Genomic DNA, 26184 nt, shown 5'->3' on the forward strand with positions numbered 1-26184 from the left:
CTCAACCGACTGAGCCACCCAGGCGCCCCCCTTAGGTCTTTTCATCTCCATGTACAGATGAGGAAACTGAGGGGTCACAGGCTAGAAGTTGCCTGAGGTAGAATTTAAAGCTTTCTAGACTGATAGCTCCCAGATGCCATTAGACCCTCACACCCGGCACAGCTCCTGGATGATGGCAGGAAGGGACTAAGGATTACCTGGCGAATGAATGGACACCAAAAATGGCAGATGAAAGCCTCATTCAATATCTGACGATTACCCAAATGTAGTACCATTAATGCATACAAACAGAGAATAAAACTTTAATAGAGCACCAGCACTATAGAAAATGTATACAGTAGAAAAATAAATCCAGGCCAAGTATCTCTGAGAACCCAGAGTTTGCTGACCACATTTGAGTTGAGGCTGTTTTTCGGAGGCAGTCTATCGGCAGTCTGGTTGGATTTTACAGCACCTTGGTTTTTATTCCTCATTTAAAATATTTTTGTTTCTTATAATTAAAACTTATTCCTTATATTAGTGCCCTAAGAGGCTGAAAATTATACTCCCAGTGGTCAACAATTTTTTTTCTTAAAGTTATTGAGGTCTTTATAAAGCAGCAAATTCCCAACGTGGAGTTATTTTTGCCAAGTGAGTCTTCAAAAATCTAGCTCTTTCATTGTTTAGATGTTGTCTCGGAATCTTCGAGATCCAGATTTGGGGTTTGCCCAGGTGGTTTCCCGCTCCATTTACCCTCAGACGCAGGCGAGAGAACCAGGGGGGTGCCGTACTCAGCTGGGTGCACTTCCCCTTCGGGGACCAGCCTGGAGGAGCCCTGCCCCGACAGGGTCCCCGGGGTACAGCCGTTGCCAGGATTCTGTGTGCCGCTTTCAGAGACTGGCGTAATGACGCTCAGTTTGTCAAAGACTTCACCGTCATCAGAGGGCGGGAAGGAGAACAGAAGTGTATTGTGATGAGGGCAGCCCAAAAACTGCAGGGAAAAAAAAAAAAAAAAAAGATAGTTAATGATCAAATTTTCCCATTTCTTTTTCTGGGCTTACACAGATTTTATACAGAACTCCTGGCCAGAGAATGCGAGTTTAAAGGATGTGACAATCGCAGAGGGAGAGTTCCTCAAAACGTTAAAAATAGAATTATCATATGATGCAGCAATTTCATTTCTGGATACACGCCCAGAAGAACTGAAAGCAGGGTCTCAAAGAAATATCTGCACACCCATGTTCACAGCGGTATTATTCACGAGAGCCAGGGGGAGAAGCAAGCCGAGTGTCCGTCAACGGTGGAATGGATAAGATGTGGTCTGTTCATACAGTGGAAAATTATTCAGCCGTAAAAAGGAATGGAGTTCCGACACACGCTATGTGGATGAACCTGGAGGGCATTACACTCGGTGGAAGAAGCCAGGCACAAAAGGACAAATGCTGTATGGTTCCACTTACGCGAAATCCCTAGAGTAGTCAAGGTCATGGACAGAGAGCAGGACGGGGGTGCCAGGGGCTGGGGAGGGGGGGATGGAGAGTTCTCGTTTAATGGGGGCAGAGACTCTGTTTGGGATCATGAAAAAGTTCTGGTGACGGATGGTGGTGATGGCTGCCCACCAATGTGACCTGCACTGTCAGAGCAGAACCTGACCCGGGGCTTGATCTCCCGAACCGTGACATCATGACCTGAGCCCAAACCAGGAGTTGGCTGCTTAACCGACTGAGCCGCCCAGGTGCCCCCGATGGTTCCTCTTTTAAACTGGGATTTAGAGCAATCACAGCGCTGTGGCACTAACACAGGCCTGAGTGTCATTCCCTCTAGGAAGCAGGATGTTGCAGGCACAGGATGAACGTGTCTTGGAATAACGCAGAGAATCTCCCTTCTGTCTTCAGGCAGGGTTAGGGGCTCTCTTTGGTATTTGCCAGTACCCGATGCGCCCCTAGTCTGAGCCCTCAGCCCTGTGCCGCCTGGCAGCCACGAGTCACATGCAGTTTCTGGCCACCTGAAATGTGGCTACTCGAATCAACACGTGAGAAATGCCAGATTTCGAAGACGCTGTATGAAAAAAGAATGCAAATATTTCCAAAATTATAAAGACCATTGATGACCGGTTGAAATGATATTTTGTAAATACTGGGTTACAGAAAGTACATTGTCAGTGCTAATTTCGTCTGCCCTTTTTTACTTAAAAACAAATAAATGACAATGTGGCTACTAGCCAATTTCAAATACACGTGGCTTGTGCTATCTTTCTGTCTAGCGCATCGAATGCACATGGCCTTGTTTATTTGTCTCTCCCAGGGCATGGGGCTAGTTACGAGCAGGAACCCTAGTCTAACCATCCGGGGCTTTCCTGCCCTTTGAAGCATGAAAGATGCCCAGGTGTTTCCTGGAATATCTGCCGACTTCATGTTTGCCGTTTTCCTCCCAGTAGGTCCACCGATGCCCTTGGATCTTCAGGATGAGGTGGAGACAGTCTCAGAGCTCTGCAGTTTCCCTCAACCCTTTGATGGGACTTGGTTTAATGCCGCAGGATTTCCACCTCCCACCTGAGGGAAGGGAGGGGAGGGGCAAGAGGAATTACACCCGGATCTCAGTTTGTGCAAAGGAAGACACTGCGGAGAGGAGTAACTTCCCCAAACTCTCAGATCCAGTGGATTCGTAAGAATGGGCCAAGGCCGCTCTTGATTCTCCTGGGAAAGGGGACAGGAAAGAACAGAGGAAGGTGGGCTGAGTCTCAGGAGAGCACATGTCAGGCTGGTGTCCAGGCGGGACACATATAGAAACGCAACAGATTGGTGTTGGATAAGCCTCTGTGTTGCTCTAACTCCAAGTCCCCGTCCCTGCTAAGTCCCCCGAAACCCAGAATTGTTCTCTGGGCTGCGGTTGGCGAACCTTTACATCACGCATCAGGCTGGAGCATCCCATGATGCAATGATCCCAATCTTTGTAGTTTCCCGGTGCTTCCTTCATCCCTCTCCCCGCTGGCCCCCTTCTCCAGCTCCCCTGCCCGCATTTCTCAGCCATCCCAGGGGCTGCCTCAGCAGGCAGGTGGGGCAAGTCTTCTAGTCTTGGAGCAGGGGCTCGTTCCAACAGATCTGGCTTTGATGTGCCTTACGGCAGGTGGTCCCAGTTGTCCTTTCCTGTCTGACCAGTCTGTGACGACAAGCCACAAGCAAAAACAGCAGGTGAATAGTTTTGCTTCCTTCTGGGTCTCCAGTTACAAAATGCCTTCTGCCCAGAACAAAGGGCCTGCCCCTCTTTGTTCTTCCTGCTTCTCAGGAGCTCACAGAGGCCTCTTGGCTCTTTCTGGCTGAGGCGGTCTTGATGAACTGATTAATGATCTTGAGAGAAGGTTCTAACTGCTCGGAAACACTTGCCTGTGGTCATGTGTCTCACTTTCCCTCCACTGTGGACGGCGTGCGGCCTGGACCAGCCCTCACGGTGCTTCTTCCGCAGCTTCTGGCAACACTGGGGCTGGCCTGGCTCACAGCAGAGTCCGGAAACTGCCCTATACAGAAGGGCGCGGGACGTGAGGGACCGTGTCCTTCCCAGGGGCAGTTGCTACCAACTGACCGGGTGGTGTGGGGACGGGGCCTGACACCAGCTATCACGACAATATGGTAACGGGACCAGAAGAGAAAGAGATGGCAAGGCCTTGGTAAGACACATGCACCTCGGAGCTTGGGAAACTCCCCGTGTGGACATTCAGGGACCTGCCATATCAGTGAAGTTTTAGGGGTCCCCTGGAGTAGGACCCGCTGGACATTTTCTCTAAAGTAAAGGACCAATGGCTGTGTCTCACCCCTCCCACCGCTAACAACTAGCACCATTGCTAAGTGGGCCTCTCTGGGTCTGGAGGCAGCACATTCCATACCTGGGAACCCAACTCCAGGGTGTTTGTAGAGGGACACAGGACAGCTGCCAAGGGCAGGAGAGGCCCCCGCAGGACGAACGGGCTGTAGAGCAAGCCGCCCTGGCCGCATCTCGTGACCGGCCGACGCAGGGGCACGAAGGCCCGGCATTATCTGTCAGTGACGACGTGTTAACTGGACCCAACGAACACGAGGTGCGCGTGGCCCGGCAGATCCTTGACGGGTCTGTGGTGGGGAGCCACGCCGGGTGGGGTGGACGGCAAATCCTAAAAGGAGAATCGCTACGCGGATGACTGCCGTTTGGGGGCCAGGCCCGGCCGCTGCCGCAGAGAGTTATGCCCGATTTGTAAGACGGCTCCTGGACGTTACAGGGACCCAGCGGGGACACGGCCCGTGGCCAGAAGCGAGGTCGGAGGCTGCACGTACCCGGGGCTCGGCCTCCCACGCCACCCACCCCCGCTGCACCAGCGCCCCCGCCTCGGTCCGCACCACGACCGCGCGGGGGGCCGGCCGAAGGAGGAGGAAAAGGCCAAACGCGGTTCACAGGGCGGCTGGCGTGGCGCGTGGGCACACACCCAAAACGGCCTGTGGCGGCACTGCGGCCCGAACCAGGGGGCCCTGAACGGCAGTGGAGAGGAGAAAGCCCTCCGTCGGCGGAGTTTTGGGCCGCGCATCTGGTCGTCCTCTCGTGTTGGAAGAAAAGCGGCCCCGAGACCGGGCTCCCCGTGGACTCGCGGGCGGAGGTCGATGGCTGGTGGTCACGGACCCATAAGGGGCGAGCGAGCCCGCGGGAGAGGCGTGTGTCTGGACTCGGGAGCGGCTCCAAGTGGCTCCGTGTCGTGTGTGGACTCTGAGACCACCACGGGACCCCGTGCCAACCGAGCCCACGCTCTGTCAGACCTCCGAGGCGCTGACCCAGGCCCTGGCAGACAAGGACGGCAAATCATCCCTCCCACAAGCGTCCACTACGGTCAAGTGCTTTACCTCCCCTTCTGGTGTCACCACTGCAGAATGTGACCCGATTTGGAGACGGGGTCTTCACGGAGGTATTCAAGTTAAAAAGACCTCCTCAGGGTGGGCCTCTAATCCGTATGCCTGGGGTCCTCGTAAGGAGAGGCAACGCGGGCACGGGCACAGGCATGAAGGACACCACGTGACGATGAGGGCAGAGGTTGGGGCGACGCATCTACAAGCCAAGGGATGGTAACGACGGCCAGAAACCACCAGAAGCCAGAGGAGAGCTGGGAACGGACTCCCCGTCACAGCCGCAGAAGGCACCCACCTGCCGGCGCCCCGATGTCAGGCCTCTGGCCCCCACAACCGAGGCACAATGACCTTCCGCTGTTTAAGCCACGCAACCTGTGGGGCTTTGCTACGGACGCCCCGGCAAGTTAACAGGGCCCCCGCCTAGTATCGCGTGAGACCGGGGGCCCGCTGACAGCAAAAAAGGCCTGGAGCGGGCACACGTCTAAGGGGCCCACTGGTGATACCACGCGGCACACGACCCAGCCGTGGCCAGCCCGGAGGGGCGGCGGGCCGACCGGCGGAAGGTGTGGGTGACGCGCCAGCAGGGAAACGGTGCCCTGTGAGAACGGGGCATCGTCCCGCGGCACCCGGGGTGCACCCAGAAGCAAGGACCGTTACGTGACGCTGCACCTTCGATAGAAAACAAGGGTTCAGGAACCAAGGGGGAGAAACCGGAGTGGCCGCGCTTACCATCGCTCTCAGGGACCCACTTAGGGTGCGCGCTCAGTTTTAGGCTAAGTCTGGAGCAGGATCCGCCAACTGTGGGGAAGCCCACGGATTAAGAACGGTTTCAGGGGCGCCTGGGTGGCTCAGACGGTCAAGCGTTGAACTCTTGATTTTGGCTCAGCTCACGATCTCACGGTTTGCGAGTTCGAGCCCCACATTGGACTCTGTGCTGACAGCATGGAGTTTCTGCCTGGGATTCTCCCTCTCTCCTTCTCTTTCTCTGTCCCTTCCCTGCTTGTGCGTGTGCGCACGCTCTTTCTCTCTCTCTCTCTCTCTCTCTCTCTCAAAAATAAATAAATAAATAAACATTAAAAAAACAAAAAGAGAGAGAGAATGGTTTAAAAGTTAAACCATTAAATGATTACCTATAAGTGGTTGTATAAATACCTGCATGATATCTTGATTTTTGCCTCCTGGCCTACAAGGCCTGAAGCATCTGCTTATCTGGTCCTTAAAGGAAAAGTTTGCTGACCTCTGGTCTAGAGAGTTCCCAAAGGGGGAGCCTTCTTACCGGGGGACACAGTAGGACAGTCCTGGTAAACTTACATTATGGCTGCCACTTCTTCATGTCAGGAACCCAGCTGGCAAGGAAAGGAGTCACCGGATGTCTCAGGGTGTCCCCTGCACAGTTCTTTTTTTTTTTTTTTTAACATTTCTTTTTGAGAGAGAGAGAGAGAGAGAGAGAGAGCACGAGAGCGCGGGGGAAGGGCAGAGAGACAAGGAGACACAGAATCGGAAGCAGGCTCCAGGCTCTGAGCTGTCAGCACAGAGCCCGATGTGGGACTCAAACTCATGAACCGTGAGATCATGACCTGAGCCGAAGTCGGACACTTAAATGACTCAACCACCCAGGTGCCCCATCCCCTGTGCAGTTCTAACGGCAAGTGAGTCACTGGGTGTCTCAGGGTGGTCTCTGTGCCATTCTGATGGCAAGTGGACAAGTGCAGCCGCCCAGGCTTTTGGTGCCCCGTGACTAGAGACTCAGAAATTCTCAGGGCTGAGGGCCTGGGGCACCAATGAGACAAACAGCAGTCATGGGAGGGGAGTGGGGAGAGGGTCCCACAGGGGGACCAGCAGAGCTGTGAGGCCGTGTCACCTGTGCTCCTGAGACAGGCCCAGAGTGGCTCCATTAACCTTCCTCATGTAACTTTCCCCAGGAAGAGAGTGACTTAAGTCTCGGGGGTGCTGCTCTGGTGGGTTCCTGTATAAGGGGTGGGCTGTATTAGACGCTGAGGTGTGTCCCCCCCCCGGATCTCCTTCTGGAAGGACGCCCTCACTGCCCTGGCCACCGGGGGGCACTGCTGGCAGGTGTCTCACAGCTGAGTGCCCCCCTAACGACTTGGGGCTTCAGGCAGGGAAGGTCAGAGAAGGAACGACATCCAGGTTGGAGGGACGGTTTGCCTCCTCCCCGTGGGCTGTTCCGTGACCACAGACTGCCCTGCGGTGGTGTCCTTCTCCAGGACAGTCCGCCACGTGGGATGAGATGGCCCTGACTTAAAAGGAAGTCCCCTTCCGGGGCACTTGGGTGGCATAGTCGGTTAAGCGTCCAACCCCCGATTTCACGATCTCACAGTTTATGCGTTCGAGCCCCACATCGGCCTCTGCGCTGACAGCATGCGGCCTGCCAGGGTTCTCTGTCTCCCTCTCTCTGCCCCTCCCCTGCGTGCTCTCTTTTTGTCTCAAAAATAAACATAAAAAAAAAAAAAGAGGTCCCCTTCCAGTCAGGCCCCCTCGTAGGCCTACCTCTTTCAGGTGCTGAGGCAGACAGTTCCCAGGGGAGAAGGCGTGCTTGGCCTTCTTGTACAGGCACCACAGCAGGGCAGAGCAGCCGAGGAGCAGGAAGGCCACACACACCGAGGCTGCCAGGACGATGGCGACGGTCCAGGACGGGGCAGTCTCTGTGGGAACGCGACAGCGGGCTGCGTTACCTGCTGCTCAAGTACACACGGGTCACGTCACCTCAACACCATCCCACCGTCACCATCCAGTGGAAATCCCGGCAAGCAGGGCCAGCCGCTCATCTCGGAAGGGGTGAGAAGGCACCACAGGAAAGCTGCTCAAGCAAGAATCCAGGCGTTTCCAGCAAGGGTCACCCCCTCCTATCTGTTCCCAGGTTTGGCTTCTGGCAGGACCGCTGACACGCAGGGTAAGAGTAAGCAAGAACCCTGAGCAGTGAGCCTCCCCGTTCTGAGAAACCTCTTCTGCCTTGAAGTGGGAAATGGGACTCCCTGGGGCCCCAGAGCCCCAGTAAAACACACGCACTGCAGTGTTTTGTACTGAGAACAGCAAAAGGTCTTGGCATGACGTCTCCACCCGAGCCTCTGTGCCCAGAGACGCGCCCAAACTCCAACGTTGTCTCCTAGTGGCCTAAGGCCACGCTGCTGGGACGGGACGCCCCAGCACCTGCCTTGGGTTTCTGTCGGGGGAAACTCAAGGCTGCCAATACCCGGCCTTCCTTTCTTAGAGCGCTTACCATAAAAAGTTTATGACTGTGAATCCTTCCTCTGCCCCTCTGAGATGCATACGTATCTCGTGAAACCCAGGGGTGTCTTTCTCAAGGACCCACAGGCCATTCCTCTAAACTGCAGCCATCAGGAAGGCAGGCCCTTGTCCCCCAGCCTCCGAAGGAAGGTAGGAGCTGACCTGTTAATGCCAGTTAGCGATAGACACTGATGGCCTAACTGCATTGACGCTGACCAACCCTCTCACCTGCTTTTTGTAATTTTCCTCTTCCCTGATTCTCTCTTCTCTTCTCCTCACTTCCCTTTAAATTTTTTAAAAATGTGTATTTGAGAGAGAGACAGAGTGTGAGCAGGAGGGGAGGGGCAGAGAGAGAGGGAGACACAGAACCCGAAGCAGGCTCCAGGCTCTGAGCTGTCATCGTAGAGCCCGAGGCGGGGCTCGAGCCCGTGAACCGTGAGATCATGACCTGAGCCGAAGTTGGGCTGAGTCACCCAGGCGCCCCCTTGTTCTTCCTTTAAAACGGCCGGGCAGCTCAGGGCGCCTGGGTGGCTCAGTCAGTTGAACGTCTGACTCTTGATTTCCACTCAGGTCATGATCTCATGGCTTGTGAGTTCGAACCGTGCATTGGGCTCTGCGCTGACATCACGGAGCCTGCTTGGGATTCTCTCTCTCTGCCCCTCCCCTGATCACTCTCTCTCAAAAACAAACAAACAAAAAAGATAACCTGTCCAGGCAGCTCTTTCTCTCCTGCAGTCCTCACTGAATAGGTTTTTACTGCTTCAATCAATGCCCAGCTTTACCTCTGACCTGGGTATCTGTGATCCTGGCTCCCCTCATGCAGCACCAGGAGGCTTCCTCTGTCGCCCGGGGCCACCTACCCTCCCAGTGCCCAACGCCTGGCAACTGGCGCCGCCCTCCGATCAAAACCCAAAGCATCTGGTGCTGAGAGAGGAAAGCAAGTGAACCCTGCCCTCTAAGAGCAAGTCATTTTAAAGGGAGTCATTTTATTTGTCGAGAATATGCTTGCACGGGGCAGACCAAGCCTGCTGGAGCCTCATCAGCTGCTACCCTGCCCCCGTCCCCCCCCCCCCCCCTGCACTTAGCAGGATGAGGCCCGCAGGCGCTGTCCTCAGATATCTGCTCCCGGGTGGCGTCTGCAGGGGACGCAGGGGCTGGGCCCAGCCTGCCTTCCTCCCTCGGCCCCCTGTGTTTTCATTCACAACAGTGGCCTCATCCTCCTCCTGGCCAAGGGGAACTCCTCCCAGAATTCCCTGGTGAATTCTCGCTTCATTTGCCGGACCCAGGGGTGGTGCCTTCCGGCCCCCAGTTTCAGCACTTAAACAGGTCCTTTCTCGGTGAATGCAGGGTCACGTGGCGATCGAGCTGGATGCAATGGTCCCGGGGCTGTACCTCAGTGAACGACAGGAGGCCGACTTGGGATCTGCTATCTCAGCTCTTAGGGAAGCCCCAGGCCCCTACTCGTCCACCTGTCCTTCCATCTAGCATTTTGGCAGTTCTCTGTGTGGCACGCAGCGGGCTTACTCACTGAGTGCTAACTAAACACTGCTGGCCTCGACCCCAGACCCTGCGCCGTCGATGACACTGTGCCGAGCCCCCCACGCCCCCCCCCTCCGAGGGCAGCGCCTGGGCTCCTTGTGATCCAGCCAGGATGTGCCGGCATCTTATTGGAGAACGTTCCATGGGCACATCTGGTTGGTGGTGACAAAATTCAAAAGATGCACTTGTGACTCACCCCGAGAGAGAAGGGGTAAGGACAGGTCACTGTGTCACACGGGCTGAGAATTACAGGAGGATCTGTGAGTCAAAACCCTCTGCTCTCTGACCTGCTGCGGGTCAGGAAGGACTCCCTTCCTCTGTGTTACCTGCAGGGAAGTCATGCTTGCGCTCGCCTGCGGAATTCATCTGTAGGCAGTAAAATTACAGGGAAGATAACCTGCTCCATCCCTGGTCATTCACTGGCTGAGCGACCAACAGTGGGCAAGTTACTTCCTCTCTCTGAACCCTGATTTTCCAGTTTGTAAAAGGCGCAGGGCCCAAAGCTCTCAGGGAAAATCTGTCGTGAGGTTTAGAAGAGAAGACTGTGTTTGGGGGCGCCTGGGTGGCTCAGTCGGTGAAGCGTCTGACTTCGGCCCAGGTCATGATCTCGTGGTTCGTGAGTTCAAGCCCCGAGTCGGGCTCACTGTTGTCAGTGGCAGAACCTGCTTCGGATCCTCTGTCCCCCTCTCTCTGCCCCACCCACCCCTGCTTGCACTCTCTCTCTCTCAAAGATAAACATTAATTAAAAAAAAAAAAAAAAAAAGAGAGATAACTGTGTTTAAACAAACCTAAGATGATGTTTGACAAAAGCAGGTTTTCAGTGGGTGACACTTTTCTTTTATAAAATGTTTGGATTTTGTCAGTTCGTGGGTAATCACTTACAGTCACAAAATATTTGAAATATTTCTCTTGTTGGTCAAATTGTAGGCCTCACACTGTGTCTCATGACATAAACCTTGAGGAGCACCTGACAGTGTGATTGTAATAATGTCATTATTAGTAACCATAATATCTAACGTATTAAGGCCTCACTTTGTCCCAGGCACTGTTCAAGTCCCCCAACCCCTGCGTGTGGTGGCAACATACTGCTCTCCCTATTTTGCAGATGAGATGACTGAGGCAGAGGGCAGTCTGGGACTTGTCCCATGGCCCATGTCATGTTAATGGGGGAAGGAGGGGACACCGGGTGATCCCGAAATGTACTCAAGGTTTTGGGAAAGCAGATGACAGGTGTTCAGAGCAAAGGATGATTCTAGACCAGCAATTCTAGTGATTCAAGCAGGATGGGGGCTCCCAAGGTACAGAATTCTAAATCAAGTAAAAATGATTCAAGAGGGGAATAAAATGAGAAAAGACTTAGAGGAGGTCTATAGAAACAACGTGTGGGCTAGCAAATAACTTGTAGCACACAGACAGGAGGCTTTTTATTATTTAAAGGCACTGCAGAGAGGCTCAGCCAGCTCAGACCATGGAAGCAGGGACACAGGCAGGTGGACTTGGGCACTGACCTTGGGCCTACAGATGCGAGGCACTGAATGGGGGGGCTAGAGAAAAAAAACAGAGTGACAGAGAATGCCCTTCAGGGAGACCGCAAGACTTTCATTCTCTGTGTGGCTCTGTAGGCCTGAGAAAACTTCCTACTATAATTGCAGATCTTTGGATGACACCGCAAAGATCATGGACCTGGAAGGTATGAAAGCGTCCTGGATTCAGGCAGAGCGCGCCTGGGTGGCTCAGTCGGTTGAGCAGCTGACTCGATTTTGGCTCAGGTCATGATCTTGTGGCTCGTGAGTTCGAGCCCCGGATTGGGCTCCATGCTCACAGCTCGGAGCCTGTTTCAGATCCTGTCTCCCTCTTTCTGCCCCTCCCCCACTTGTGCACATGCGTGCATGCTCTCTCTCTCTCTCAAAAATAAATAAGTGTTAAGAAAAAGAAAAGAATCCTGGATTCAGGCAATTTGTGCATTTAGAAAACAAAGGGAACAACAACAATAATAAGATTCAAGACACTACAGGCCAGCAAGCTTGATGCTGATCTCCAGAAAACAATAACAAACATTCCAGAATGGAAAATTAAGGGTTAGTTATCAACACTTAAAAAGGATAAGGATGGGGGCACCTGGGTGGCTCAGTCAGTTAAGCGTCGGACTTCAGTTCAGGTCATGATCTCACGGCTCGTGAGTTCGAGCGCTGCATCAGGCTCTGTGCTGATGGCTCAGAGCCTGGAGCCTGCTTCAGATTCTGTGTCTCCCTCTCTCTCTCTCTCTGCCCCTTTCCTACTCACACTCTGTCCCTTTCTCTCAGAAATAAATAAGCGCTGAAAAAAAATTAACAACAACAACAAAAAAGGATAAGGATGATAACTGAAAACAACATTAGGGCACCAAGAAGCAATTAGTTCAAAATGGCTGCCTTTCCTTTTTTGGGCACGGTAACCTGTTGGTAAATTACGGCATATGATGGGCTGGTTTTTCCCAGGCTGTGTTCCTCGGGATGCTAGTCCTCAAGAAAAGGTGGTGAGAGGTCAAATACGCTAAAAGTCCTAATATACAGGGTGGCTTTTCTGACCGCGCAATCCAGCGCCCCATCGCTTCTAAGCACCCTCAAGATTACAGGGCTCTTGTTTTGAGAAACATTCATAAATAGTCCTGGAACACAGTTGATGAGGAGCAGAGATGATAAATCAATGAGACTGTTGTTGCATTGCAGTTTTGTCCGCTGCACTGTGACACGGAAGATGAAAAGTTTTGTTCTCTCTGGAGGGAACTCTTTCTGACTCTCCTTGGTATTTCTGTAGCCCCCAGATCAGCGCCTTGCTGCCAGGAGGGCCTCGGTAAATGAAAACGGCCAGGAGTGGACCTGCCTGTATTCATCCTTCCGTGGTCTGAGCTGGCTGAGCCTCTCAACAACGTCTTTAAATAATAAAAAGGCCTGCCGTTTGGGGGCAGACACGCAGCTGCAAGTTTGCATGACCCCGTATGCAATGTGCCTGTATGTAAATGATCACAGCGTCCGGGCCAATGGTACTCTCCCCTCTCCCTCTTTTCCTCCTTCCCTCTCTCTTTCCTTTTAAGAAACAGGGAGGATGGAGGCACTGTGAGGGACAGTGTTGCGATCCTGGTAGCCAAGACAAGTAGCCTTGCTGGAGACAGTGATAAAGGTCTCCAAACTCTGCCTCATGCATCTGGAGACATGCAGCCTGGGAAGGGAAGGCTCCTGGGGGTGGGGCTTGACCCTGCTGGGTGGTCTTGTGGCGGGGGGGGGGGGGGGGGAGGGGACCCGGCCCAGGCGGCCTGGGGGCACAGGATGGACACGGTGCGGGTGGGTGCCAGGGGGCAGAGCCCAGCTCAATGAACGGATAACGTGTCCATCCGTCCCTTTGGTCTCAGAGTGTATGAGTTGCCTCGGAAGGTGGTGTGGTCTCCTTCCGGCGGGAAGCAGATCGGTGAGAGCTGACCTGGGCTGCAGTTTGAGCTGGACGTGTTCCTGTCTAAGGAACTTTCCAGTGCTAACACTCGGTGGGTGTCTATAGGCTCAGAGGAGGTGGAGGAGGCTCTGAGGCTCAGAGGAGGCTCAGAGGAGGCAGAACCACAGACGGTGATTTTCAAGACTCACCGGCATTGGTTGTTGGCTCACAGACAGGCTCGCTCCATTCCCCGGTTTTGTTCCGATCAGGAAGAAACCCTTGAACTTGAACACAGTAAGTTGTCCATGGCTCAAGATCTCTGAGGACCTCAAAGTCATACTGACAAGTAATCGGCCACTAGGAATGAAGACAAAAATGAAAACATGCCTCCGCAGTGAAAGGACACCAGCTCTTTTTCCTCCCCTATTTGCCAGTTATAATCTTTACTTTGGGCTCGAAGCAGGCAGGTGAAGGAAGCGGGTGCTCCTCCCAGTTCACGTCAGGGGGCCCCGAGAGCATTTTAAGGCACGGGGCAAGGATTGACTGTGGTCCCGATGGAACTGCTTCATTTCCTGAGTCCTCTAGTTTAGATGCCATCTAAACAATTCTACTCCTTTTTTAAAAAGAATTAAGTTGTAGGGGTTGAATATGTGCAACCAACACATTCATATGCTGAACGGCTAACTTTCAGTACCTTGGAAAGTGACTTAGTGGGAGCCTGGGTCTTTCCGGAGGTGATTAAGTTAAAATGAGCTCATTAGGATGGGCCCTAATCTGGTGTGACCAGCGTCCTTACAAGAGGAAATTTGGACACAGACATGCACATGCCACAGAAGGACGGAGGCAGAGATTGGGCTGTCACTTCTACAAGCTAAGGAGCCAAAGAGAGCCAGCAAGCTGGAAGCTAGGAGACAGGCATGGAACAGAGGCTCCCTCATGTTCCTCCGAAGGACTGGCCATCACTGCTGACACCTTGATGTCACACGTCTGGTCTCCAGAACCTTGAGCCGACACCTTCCTGTTCAATCTGTGGTACTCTGGTACAGCAGCCCCAGAACTGATGCTGCCGGTCATTTACAGTGAGACCCCGTGTGGTTTTCCTTCTAAGTCAAGGGCAGGTTGCCGACCCTTAGCTGCCCAGCCTTCTCCTTCGAATCGCTTCTCTGCTTGAGCCCCTGGGATGCTCTCGTCCAGCGGTGGCCTGCCTCCCCTGCAGGGCACACGTCACAGCCTGCCTCTGGAGGGACATCCCTGACTCAGCTTAGTTTGAATAGAAGGTATCATAATTGATATATTCCTGAATTTGGGAAACCAAGACAGTTTCCGGCAAAAGAAAGGAAACAAGAAGAGTATCTACCAGCCACATCTCCATCACGGTTATCATTTCTGGATAGAAGGCTCCTACTTAAAACGCGTTACAGGCATAGGAACTTCCACAGAAAGTGAGCACAGACTCTTCTTTTGCTTTAGTAATTGGTTCTTTTTCTTTTCTTTTTTTTTAAATTAAAAAAAAAAATTTTTTTTTAATGTTTATTTATTTTTGAGACAGAGAGAGACAGAGCATGAATGGGGGAGGGGCAGAGAGAGAGGGAGACACAGAATCGGAAGCAGGCTCCAGGCTCCGAGCTGTCTGCACAGAGCCCGACGCGGGGCTCGAACTCACAGACCGTGACATCATGACCTGAGCCGAAGTCAGACACTCAACCGACTGAGCCACCCAGGAGCCCCGTAACCTCCAATAATTAAAAATAAGAAAACCCTGGCTTTCATTTCTAGAACTCCAATACCCCTAAGACCTTACGGTGCTCTTTTTTTCAAAGACTAAACTCAGGGCTGACTCACAGTGGCAGGCAGGGAAGGACAGATAGGGAGGGGCCTGTTCAAGTCCCCTCTGACTGCTTTTTTCCGGTTGTCTTTCACACCTGGGCAACTTCTCACTTCATCTGCCCACTCTCTCCCAGCAGGAAGAGACAGAATTTCCCGAAGCCTTTTATGCGATTTGCTTAGGGATCTAACGTGGCAGCCTTTTAAGCCTGCATATTCGAGAACGGAACCACACTGTCCTATTCCTTGCAGGCTGCTGTAACAGAACAGGTGGCTTATAAGCAAGAAACACTTATTTCTCGCGGTACTCGAGGCTGAAGAGTCCCAGATCGAGGCACGGGCAGATCTGGTGTCCGGGGAGGGCTGCTTCCTGATTCACAGCCAGCCATCTGCACGCTGGGTCCTCACATGGCAGAGGGGGAGAAGGGGCTCTCTGAGGTCTCTTTTATAAGGGCACGAATCCCAAGCCTCCTAAAGGCCCCGCCTCCTAATACCTTCACTTTGGGGGTTAGGTTTCAACACATGAGTCTGGTGGGGGACACAAACACTGAGTCTACAGCACGTATAAGCCAGTAACGGTGACAGGGTAGACACCAGCGAGGGAGGAGCGGGGGAGCAGGCAGCCTCCCCAACACTCGGCATGTCACAACAACAACAACAACAACAGGCAGAAGTGACAGGACAGACGTGTAGCCAGACGCCTATCCTGTGGGCACATCCTGGATGAGAAGCTAAAGATAAACGAGGCGTTGCATTTCATGCCTGGTGCAGGAGGCACTCAGGCACGACAGCGGTGGAAACTGATCCTTAATAAAGGTTCGCTAACTCCTGTCTTATCTTTGCATCCCGGAGCTTAACAGAGACGCCTGCACTTGATAAGTGGCTATAAAACTCATTATTCTGGGGAAGTTTGGGTGGTTCAGTCGGTTAAGCGCCCAACCCTTGGTTTCGGCTCAGGACACGATCTCCCAGTTGGTAGGATCAAGCCCTACATTGGGCTCTGTGCTGACAGCATGGGGCCTGCTTGGGGTTCTCTCTCTCTCTCTCTCTCTCTCTCTTTCTCTTTCTCCCTTGCTTGCGCATGGGGTTTTTTTTTTTCCTCTCTCTCAAAATAAATAAATAACCTTAAAAAAAAAAACCCTTATTATTCTGTATTGCTTTCTAGGCATACATTTCCTGGGATCTTGACTATAAGCAAAAATCATCTATTCTGTGAAGAAGGCTGATATCCTATGCCATTTAATGGAGCACTTTTTGAGGGAAAAATTAACTTGAGATTCTGGGGGGCCGAGCAGTATGTACGTATAAATTTAATTACACAATTCCTAAAACAATACACATAGGTGACTCTTTCCTCCCAGACGCTTGAGAATTAAGTGATAAAAGCACCATTTAATATAGAAGGGATAACATATACATAATCTAACTTATATGACATATACATATGTCAGTTTAGGACCATGAATGGCATTCGGCTTGGAAGCAGTAAGTATAAGAACAAAACCTGACCAAGGATGAATGAAAAGAGCCTAAATGCATCTACAGAAGGGGAAGGGAACCCCATGTATTGACCATATCATTGTTCAGGTAATGGGACAAGTTTATTTTTTTTCATTATGCCATTAAACTCCCCCAAATCCTGTGAAGGAGGTTATTAGTCCCACTGTATTAACGACGTGGGTTTTCATGCCCATTCTGCAGACAGGAAGGAGCTGAGGTACAAAATGTGACCGGAGTCACAATGGCAGGAGCAACATCCAACCAGGTCAAACTCCTAGCTCCTTTTTTTTCGTTTTTTAAATGTTTATTTTAATTTTGAGACAGAGAGAGAGAGAGAGAGAGTGAGCACAAGCAGGGGAGGGGCAGAGAGAGAGAGAGAGAAGGAGACAGAGAATCCGAATCAGGCTCCAGGCTCTGAGCTGTCATCGCAGAGCCTGACACGGGGCTCGAACCCACAAACCGTGAGATCACAACCCGAGCCGAAGTCGGACGCTTAACTGACTGAGCCGCCCAGGCACCCCCTCCTAGCTCCTGTTTTTAAAGGAAACATCCCCTGGAGAGGAGGAGAGTGATGGGGAAAAGTGGGGTCAGATGGGTAACATGTGACACTCTTCATCTAGCATCCAGGGGTGGGGCTGCTGTGACCACGGCCTTGACTGTTCTGTGGTGTACATGGGGCACAGGGGTTCAGCAGTTATGTAGCACATCACCTGATTCAGCTGACTCCAACTTCTGTCAGGTGACTGCTGAGTCAGTTCTATCTTTTCCTACAACTTCCCTTCAGGGAGAGGAAGGTTTGCTCTCATTGAGCTAGTACCCTGGAAGTCATTCCCCTTGGGGCCCGGGAAGCAGGAGCCAGATACTAGGCACCCTTCAGACTGGGAAGCTTCTGGCGCTCAGAGGAACTGGCCTTAAACCCTTTGGACCATAAGGTGCTACCACCTTGCAAGACCCTGACCTGGATGGCCTCCTAGCTCCCTTTCTCCATAATCACTGCCTCAGACTAATACTGGGCAAAGAGGGGGAGGCTGCACATGAAATGCATACGATTTGCCGAGCTTACCTTTTCGTCAGAGCCATTTTTCCAATATTGCACATTATAAGCCCACGAGTTATAAATATTCCTCATGGTCCATGTTTCAGGTTCATTCTCTATTTTGGGGGCTAAGAAACGCATATGTAAGGAATTAGCAAGTGCTTCCACTTGCATCCCAGGTGGTCCGATCATGGCTAAGGAAGAGAACAAAGCAGAAAGGCTGTCAAAAATCACATTTAAAAACGCCAACATTTCTTTTTCATAACGGTGCAGACCAATGGTCTATGGAAGGACTCTGCTCTTTGATGTCAGATTGCTATGACATTGACTGATGTGGCCAAGGAGGGTAGTTGGAGTTTGTTTGTTCCACAGTCAAATGTGTCATAAAGTATGTGTCTATTTATGGTCTGATTTCCCTCATTAGAGTGTATACTCCACGAGGGCAGGGATTTTGTCTTGTTAACTGCTACAGCTTCTGCACTAAGAATGTGCCTGACACACAGTAGGTGCCCAGTAACAACTGTACCGTGAATGATAAATATCTCTTGGTGACTGTGCTATTTGAGTCATATCCTGTATTCTTCTCTGGCTGTTGTTACTTCTTTTGAGGCTGTTAGTGGGCCTGCTTCCAGCATTCTACTCTTGTTTTTAATCTGCCGGTAGCTGAAAACCAGATACGAACATTTATCATTTTTTTTCAAAGCAAAATGTGTAAATAGATTCGACGTGACATCTTGCAGTACCTTCCTGTCGTACCAACTTCAAGAGGCAAATACCCAGAGAAGGGCGGTTGTTGCTAAGAGTGTGAAGAGAGCAGCCTGGTTCTCAATCCTTGCTGGGCCACTCCTTACTTGCATGACCTTTGGGCAAGCTGCTCAGCTACTGTGTATCAGTTTCTAAAGGGAATTTCCACAGATGGGTCCCCAAACGGAAACTGGAACCAGTCAGGACCCGGTCAGTCCCTTAGCAATTACAGGAGCAGGAGACTGGACTATGTTTTGAAAACTTGACTACTGTTAAGCTGCTTGTTATTTTTTTTTTAAATGAGATGGAAGAGAAGGGAAGGGAAGGGAAGGGAAGGGGAGGGGAAGGGAAGGGAGAATGAGCAGGGAGAGGCAGAGAAAAGAGGGAGATGGGGAATCCCAAGCAGGCTCCATGCTGCCAGCACAAGCCCAATTCGGGGCTCAATCTTACAGACCAAGAGATCATGACCTGAGCTGAAATCAAGAGGTGGACACTTAACCGACTGAGCCACCCGGGCGCCCCAAGCTGCTTGTATTCCTCAATGTTTCTTTTTCTTAACTTTCATAAAGATAACCTTTAGAAAAGATAATACAACTTTGATGACTTCTGACTCCGGAAATAAGAGTTCTGTTGTCCAAGGCTGGGACAGAACTGGGAAAGAGTGGAAGGGTGTCCTAGCTGCATTCCCCACCGGGGATGGGGGGGGGGGAAGGGGGCCGGGGGGGGGGCAAAGTTGTGGGAGCCCCGGGGGTCCAGACCAGGGAGCAGAATAAAGGCCCCACCCCGCACAGACACAAGCCTTCCAATGCTTCTCTCCAGGACTCCTCGGAAGACTGCACTTGAGTCTTGTTAGTGAGGGTACCCGGCCCCTCCTGTCCTCTTCCTCTCTCCATTGCTATGAAGTGGTTTAATTAGTTTTCAATTCCTGATGTTCTAATTATGTTCATCTTGTGACCTCTGGTGAGTCCCCACGACCCCCCAGATCTAACCTGGGAATATTCTTTTTGATGCTTACCAGCCTGCCTGACTCAATGTACCTGACATGCACCGAATCCGTTGCTCTGTCCTTCATTCTGCGCAAGCTGGCTGTCTGCATCCGGTCAGCCTGTCTCCACACCTGCCTTGAATAACCTTTATTCTTCTGCCTGCCATGTCACATTTCCTTACGTCCTAACTTCTAACTGATTTCCTCCCAGAAAATGCACTACATTAATCCTTCCAGTTCTTTTCATTAACAACACTGGCCTCAACTCCCTCTTTACCCACAAGCCTTGACATTCTTAGATTTATATTTCATTATCGTGTTGACTTTGTGACTGTGCCTTCCTGTCTCTCTCATAAACTTCTTTACGACCATAGCCCTTCTTATATTCCCTAAGCTCCTTGTGCAAGGCCACCCACTTTGCGGGAGCTCAAAGAATTCTTGCTGATGGGCTACCCCATGGGGAAAAAAACCCAAGGCATGATGATGGCATTGTAATGAAATGGAAAACAAAGCGACTTACTGTCATCCACAGGACAGAAGGTGATGTTCACCCAGTCTGAGTGCTCATCTGCAAATTCAGCCCTGACTCTCAAGGTGTGGTCACCATACTTGGAAAGACTTGAGAAATCACACTCCATCAAGACAGCACTTGTGCACATATCTTGGAATTTCTTATAACTGTAAAATCAGAAAAATAAAATCACGAAAGTTCTCACTCTGGTCTGAGTCTGACTGTTACTCTATTAATCCCCACTACCAAAGGATAACGGAGACTAACATGAGAAAAATACACCAAATTCGAAATCATCAGTTTTGATGAGTAGCATGCCTCGTCTATAAGAGCATTTCCCAAACTGTGCTCCATGGGACTTGGGTGATCCTTGAGATATCATAAGTTGTTTCAAAAATGATCTGTCCAAAGTCAAACGACGTGGGGCAGAAACTAGGTTAAACATAAAGAGGCATCTGTCTTCATAACAGAACTTCTCAGTGACCTTTGTATCTTAGTGAGCACGTACCTCTCCAAAACAGGGTTGAGTATTCAATACATTTGAGGAAGAAAGCTTCCCTCCTTGATTATGTGGGACACGGTTTGTGAATACTGATATACCCAGAGTAGCCAAAGTATGTTACAATAATTTCAAACAATGTCCTATAAATGACTCTTGCTGCAATTCCTCTGGAAAAACCATAAAACAGTTCATTTTTATACAGATGTCTTTTTTTTATTAATTTTTTTAAATGTTTGTTTATTTTTGAGCGAGAGAGAAAGAGCGTGAGGGGGGAAAGAGCAGAGAGAGAGAGAGGGAGACACAGAATCCGAAGCAGGCTCCAGCCCCGAGCTGTCAGCACAGAGCCCGACGCGGGGCTCGGACTCACGAACCGCAAGATCATGACCTGAGCTGAAGTCAGACGCTTAACCGACTGAGTCACCCAGGCGCCCTACTCCTATTTTATAGATGAGGCACAGGTATGGAGGACCTAAGAAACCCTCCCAACGGAACTCAGATCTGTTGGACTTCACAGCCCACAGTCTTAGGAGCCACACCACACCTCGCCACATTCTTGGCGACGGGGCCCAGAACAATCTCCTGCTAAAAGTAGGCAGAGATCATTGGGATCATACTATTCTACAATCTGCTCTTTTCACTTAATATAGCACAAATCTTTGGTCAATTGACTCTTCACGGTCGCCTGACATCCCACCATTTGGAAACTCCAGGGGTCACTGCATTAAGGGGGCTTTCTCGTATGTTGCCACTTCCTTCACTTAAACTAATGCATCGAGATGCCTGGGTGGCTCAGTCAGTTAAGCATCTGACACTTGATTTCAGCTCAGGTCAGGATCTCACGATCTGTGAGGTGGAGCCCCACTTAGCGCTCTACGCTGACAGCGTGGAGCCTCCTTGGGATTCTCCTTCTCTCCCTCTCTCTCTGCCCTTCCTTCCTTCCTTCAATCTTTCCTTCTCTGTCTCAAAATAAATACATAAACTTTAAGAAAATATTAAAAAAAATAAACTAATGCATCAACTGGCTGGAACACAGGGTATTTCGAAAGCTGTTCTGCAACAATTTCTCCTTCATGAGTCATTTTTATTGCACTTAAAAAACATTTTTCTCGGGGCGCCTGGGTGGCTCAGTCGGTTAAGCGTCCGACTTTGGCTCAGGTCATGATCTCGCGGTTCGTGAGTTCAAGCCCCGTGTCGGGCTCTGTGCTGACAGCTCAGAGCCTGGGGCCTGTTTCCGATTCTGTGTCTCCCTCTCTCTCTCTCTGACCCTCCCCCGTTCATGCTCTGTCTCTCTCTGTCTCAAAAATAAATAAACGTTTAAAAAAAAATATGTTTCTCCCCGTGAAACACGTAATATGACCCATTCCCCATATTTACATCTAGTTTTCAAAGACGATTCCATATTCGAATCACCCATACATCCTCTGAAAGTGCCCCTCCTCTGGTCACCCCTACCCAGCGCACATATATGAGAGAGTCTGTGCTATCTAACCCCTCAGGCTAAGTTCGAACAAACCTTTCACAAGCCATGGAACAGTCATCAGATTTTTCAGGGTCAAATTTCTTCCCCAAGGGCGCCCCCAGCACATGTTGTGTTTTCCTCAGCACATCCCATGCTCGGTCTACACTTCCATGCTAAGAACACCTGGAGCCCAGGGACTGACCTTTGTTTACTGGGAAGCCACTAGGAATTCGTACCTAAAAGAGGAACATCGAAACCAAACGCCTCTACCATAAGGGCACAGAACAGAACGCCAAATAATAAACTATGGGGGAGAGAGACAGAGGGAGAGGGAGGGTGATTTTTCCACAGTGAAATCTCTACCGCTGTCACCACCACAGAAACAGACATGAAATTATCAAACCACTGTCAGTGGGAGAAAATACACAGCAGGGAAAAAGGAGACACAGGACGACCCTTCCTAAATCCTTGAGAAAATGGACAAAGCTGGACTACGGACTGGAGGTCAGAGGGAAGTACCCGCATTAAAGCTGTCAACCTTGACAGCTGCCCTGATGTAAAAGATTACCCTTGCTCTTAGGAAGTTCACCGTGGAACATTAAGGGGCAAAAGGGCATGATGTACGATAGAGAGAGAGGGAGAAACCTTAAAGGAAGGCAAGCCTTAAAAAACGGTGAACTGGATGTAGGCTATTCGGGAGTCCTTTGTACTGAACTTGAAATCTTAAAATGTTCTGTGAGCTGGGAATTACTTGGGATTCACAAGTTACAAGACAAGTAAAGACTGCCTTGTCCAGCTTCCTACTTCTTCTCTGACTTAGCAGGCCTGGAATAGGTTTGCAAAACAGAGCCGGACGAGAAGCGTGGGATGAATGGGGTCTGGGACCTGGGTTTCCTCCTGCTTCGCCGAAGGCGCTGTCTCCGTATGTTTCTGAGTCACACTGGAGGCAGGTGTGCCGGCTCATCACCCTTTGGCCTCCCGAGGTTATTTGCACTTGGCATAAAGGTGCGTCACCTGCAGTCCAGACTGTGGTGTGTGACGGCAGGCTGCTGAGGGAGGGCTGGCAGAGGGGAAAATCGGCGGGCAGGGCAGGTGCTGGGAAGTCAGAGCCCCACTGAGATAATAGTCTTGGTGACACTCACCCTTCCTTCATAAGCCTCTGTGCTGTTTTCAGAGGCCAGAGCTTTTAACAGTCAGTAGGTGGCTGACTTTCAATTTGGGGACACAGCCACAGAGTAACTGAGCACCCACTGTGCAAATGATCGGCACCCCATAGCACGGGAGTGTTCTGTTATAATCTGCTGGAGGGGGTGGGTGGTCGGATGGCCAGGGCTTTCCTGTTCCGCATACCTCAGTTTTCCTGGATGGCTTCCTCCTCCAAATGGCTGACTTCTAGCAATGCTACTCTAGTAAGTGGAGACGGTATCGGTGACATTTTTCTCTTAAAAAGCGTCAAATGTGACAAACCTGATACATTCGCATTGCAACTGCTACCACTGTGGCCAGTGACATCCATAGCCGTGTGATATAAGGTCATCATCTACCGGTGGCCCCGCAATTGTCAAGCTATGGACCAACACGACAAGAAAAACTAAAAAGGGCTTTCCCTGTCTTTTCTCAGAGAACAGAACTTTCATGAGAATTTCCCGGACAGAATGAAGGCCAGCCAGGAGGCTCCCTGTGGGATATCACGGTCATGCAGGTGACAGCAGTCAGACCCTCTCCTGTCGTCCAGCCCAGTGACCAGCTCAGGGCCTTCCTGCCCAAGGGTGCCCCAAACTCACCTTTGGTACTGAGCTGTGAAAGTCAGATTCCCTTTGGGAAAAGCAGGCACCTCCCACTGTAGAATGTTCTTGAAATTCACTGACTTCATTCTGACGTTTTCGGGAGGTGGCACCATTCCTAAGGCTGGAAAAATAAAAGGAAAAGCTTTGTAACTTGGTTCCTCAAAAGAGTTGTACAAGTAAATGACCACGTCCAACATGCAGGTCTCCCTTATGGCTCCATGCCTTCAAATGGGCACACAGGCGAGGGGAAAAGACCCACATCAGCCGTGCCGAGGAGTCTGGATTTTATCTGGGAGGTTGGGAGTGGGATGGGGCAGAGAGTGACCACGAAGAAGGGACAGATGGGGGTGACCTGGATTTGGGTGGTAGGAAAACGGTGTAAGGGGGGGGTGGGTACACGGGTTTTTTTAGATATATTTCCAGAGGTATAGACTTGAGACGTTCTGATCCGTTTGGTGTGGAGACATTAATATTCATTCCTGGCTTAAGCACCTGATGCCCTGACTGGGGCTGGGGACAAGGACATCGAGAGTCCCATTTTTAGCTGCATTAGGTTTGAGATGCTGGAGAGCTATGCGAGCAGGGACGTTCAGGACAGCTGGAGGAAGGGGCCTGGTGCACAGAGGAGAGAGCTGGGCTAGAGACAGAAAGCATTTTTACAGGTGCTTGGGTGGCTCAGTCGGTGGAGAGACCACTCTTGATTTCGGCTCAGGTCATGATCCCTGGGTCGTGAGATTGGGCTCCTGGCTGAGTGTGGAGCCTGCTTACAATTCTCTCCCTCTCTCTCGCTCTGTCCCTCTCCCCCCCCCCCCAAAGAAAGAAACCATTTTTAAACTTTTTAATAGAAAATATCAAACATACACAAAAGCAGAGGGAAGGGTATGATAAACCACCACGGGCTCACCACCCAGCTGGTGCCAATAGAGATACATGTTTGCATCACAGGCCGGATAGCTGGTATCCAATGCCAGGCTTCTGCTGGTATCCCCTACAGGGATAGTGCGGGGGAAGGAGGTAGAGGGCCTGGTTAAGAACTTGACCCCGACAGGGATCTGGCAGAGGGGCAGGATCCTAGGTAGAAACAGCCTGAGAGGCAGGAGGAAAACCGGGACACTGTGGTATCCTGGAAGTCCGGGGATGAGTTCATCAGAAAGGAAGGGGGGTGGAGGGGGGGGGGTCCATGGTTATCTCAACCCGGGCAAGAAATCTAGAGGCGGGCACAAAAGGTTTCAGTGGATTTTGAACTCATAAGCCCCGCAGCTGTGAAGGTGAGGGGCAGAGCTCAGGTGCTGGGGTGCTGAGGACTGAATGGGAGGCCCGGACCGGGCACTCGGTCACTTCCAGGGCGCCCATGGGGTCCGCTCAGGGTTGGCCCTGGGGCCATCGCTGCCGGCGTCGCGGCCCGGCCTCCGGGTCCCCAGCGCACGTCGGGCCGCGCGGCGGCCGGGAGCCCCGGAGGGCGCGGCGCAGGGACCGGCCCGCGCCCCCTCCCCGCGGACCCCTCACCTGACACCAGGAGGCAGCCGCCCAGCCAGTTCCGCAGGCCCCGCGCCATGGCCGCGCCGGGAGCCGGGAGGGCGCTCGGGGGGCCGCGGCAGCCGCCGGGCCAGCGCCCCGGTGCCCGCCCCCGAAGCGCCCGTAGCTCCTCCTCCGCCCCCGCCGCGGCCGCTTCCGGGGACTGGTGGGGCGGGGCGACCGAGGCCCCGCCCCCGCCCCGGGCCCCGCCCCTGCCCGCCCTGCGTCCTGCGCACCCCTGCGCCCAGGGGAGAGAGAGATGTTGGTGGGGCCTGGCGACGCGAGACTCGGAGGGAAGGGGACTTGCTACCCCCAACTCGTGGGTGGAAAACACCGGTGGTAAACCGTTTGCAAAACTGTACGTAAGGTACCCGGATTGGGGGAGACACCCCGCCAGCATTAAAGGCGTGCTCTTCCAAGTTAGATAAATAGCTTACAACGCCCACCCAGAGGTTCTATCTGGGGTCATGGGTGGTGGTGGGTTTTCTTGACACCATTCCGTATCCCCCCAAGTTTTCTCCAGTGCAAACTGCCTCCAGGGTTTCTCTAGAACCCCCTTTCCCTGAAAGTAATCTGATTTTAAGGCGCTCTATTAGCAAAGACTGTTTGAAAGAGTCTACGTCACCCCCTCCCACCTAGGGGTAAACGACAGAGACCCAAGTTATTTATTGGGCAAAAACTGGTTTCTCTCACGAGATTGCTGAGAAACGTTTAATTTCCTCTTTCAAGGCTTGGGCAGTGGTGAGGTTGGAAAGTTCAGAGCAGGGTATAAAGTACGTGGTGATGTAAGGCGCTGCTTGACGTCTGACCCTAGAATGCCCCACCATGAGCACAGCAAGGGACGAGGAATGTTCCCTTGGTCCCTACAGGCCACCGCACACAGAGGGACTTCCGTGCAACCCTAGAGATGCCGGCAGAGCCACAAATCATCTGTGTATTTACCCCCTCTAATGAGAAATGACTCCGAAGGCATTACCCAGTTTTATTAAAAAGTATTTATTATCCTTCACCAACTTATGACAATTATACAAAACTGAAGCACACACACCTACATAAACACAGCCATAAAAAGTTTATCCCAAAAGATCACTCTGGAAATCTTTCAAAATATGATAGTTGCTTTAAGAGGACAGAGAAATGGACACTTTCCATCATAAAGTTCCTTTCCTAGGTGATTTCATTAGGTTATTAAATAACCCCTTCCCCTCTCACATCCCTCTCCTTTGAATTACTTTTGTTTCTGAGAAAGGGGGAGAGAGAGAGAGAGAGAGAGAGAGAGAGCACGCA

At 51.6% G+C, this 26184-nt stretch overlaps 1 protein-coding gene across 1 annotated transcript; it reads right to left on the reverse strand.

The window, feature by feature from the left end:
* Nucleotides 1-282: 282 nt before the first annotated feature.
* Nucleotides 283-25029, reverse strand: IL10RB (interleukin 10 receptor subunit beta). Its single transcript, XM_049629288.1, has 7 exons — nt 24889-25029; nt 23380-23503; nt 19644-19801; nt 17422-17588; nt 13244-13391; nt 7353-7507; nt 283-970 (listed from the first exon to the last, which is right to left on the reverse strand). The coding sequence occupies exons 1-7, from the start codon at nt 24935-24937 to the stop codon at nt 656-658; spliced, it is 1116 nt and encodes a 371-aa protein (XP_049485245.1). The 5' UTR covers nt 24938-25029; the 3' UTR covers nt 283-655.
* Nucleotides 25030-26184: the final 1155 nt, after the last annotated feature.

The sequence above is a fragment of the Panthera uncia genome, chromosome C2 (genome assembly GCF_023721935.1).
Source record: "Panthera uncia isolate 11264 chromosome C2, Puncia_PCG_1.0, whole genome shotgun sequence".
NCBI lineage: Eukaryota > Metazoa > Chordata > Mammalia > Carnivora > Felidae > Panthera > Panthera uncia.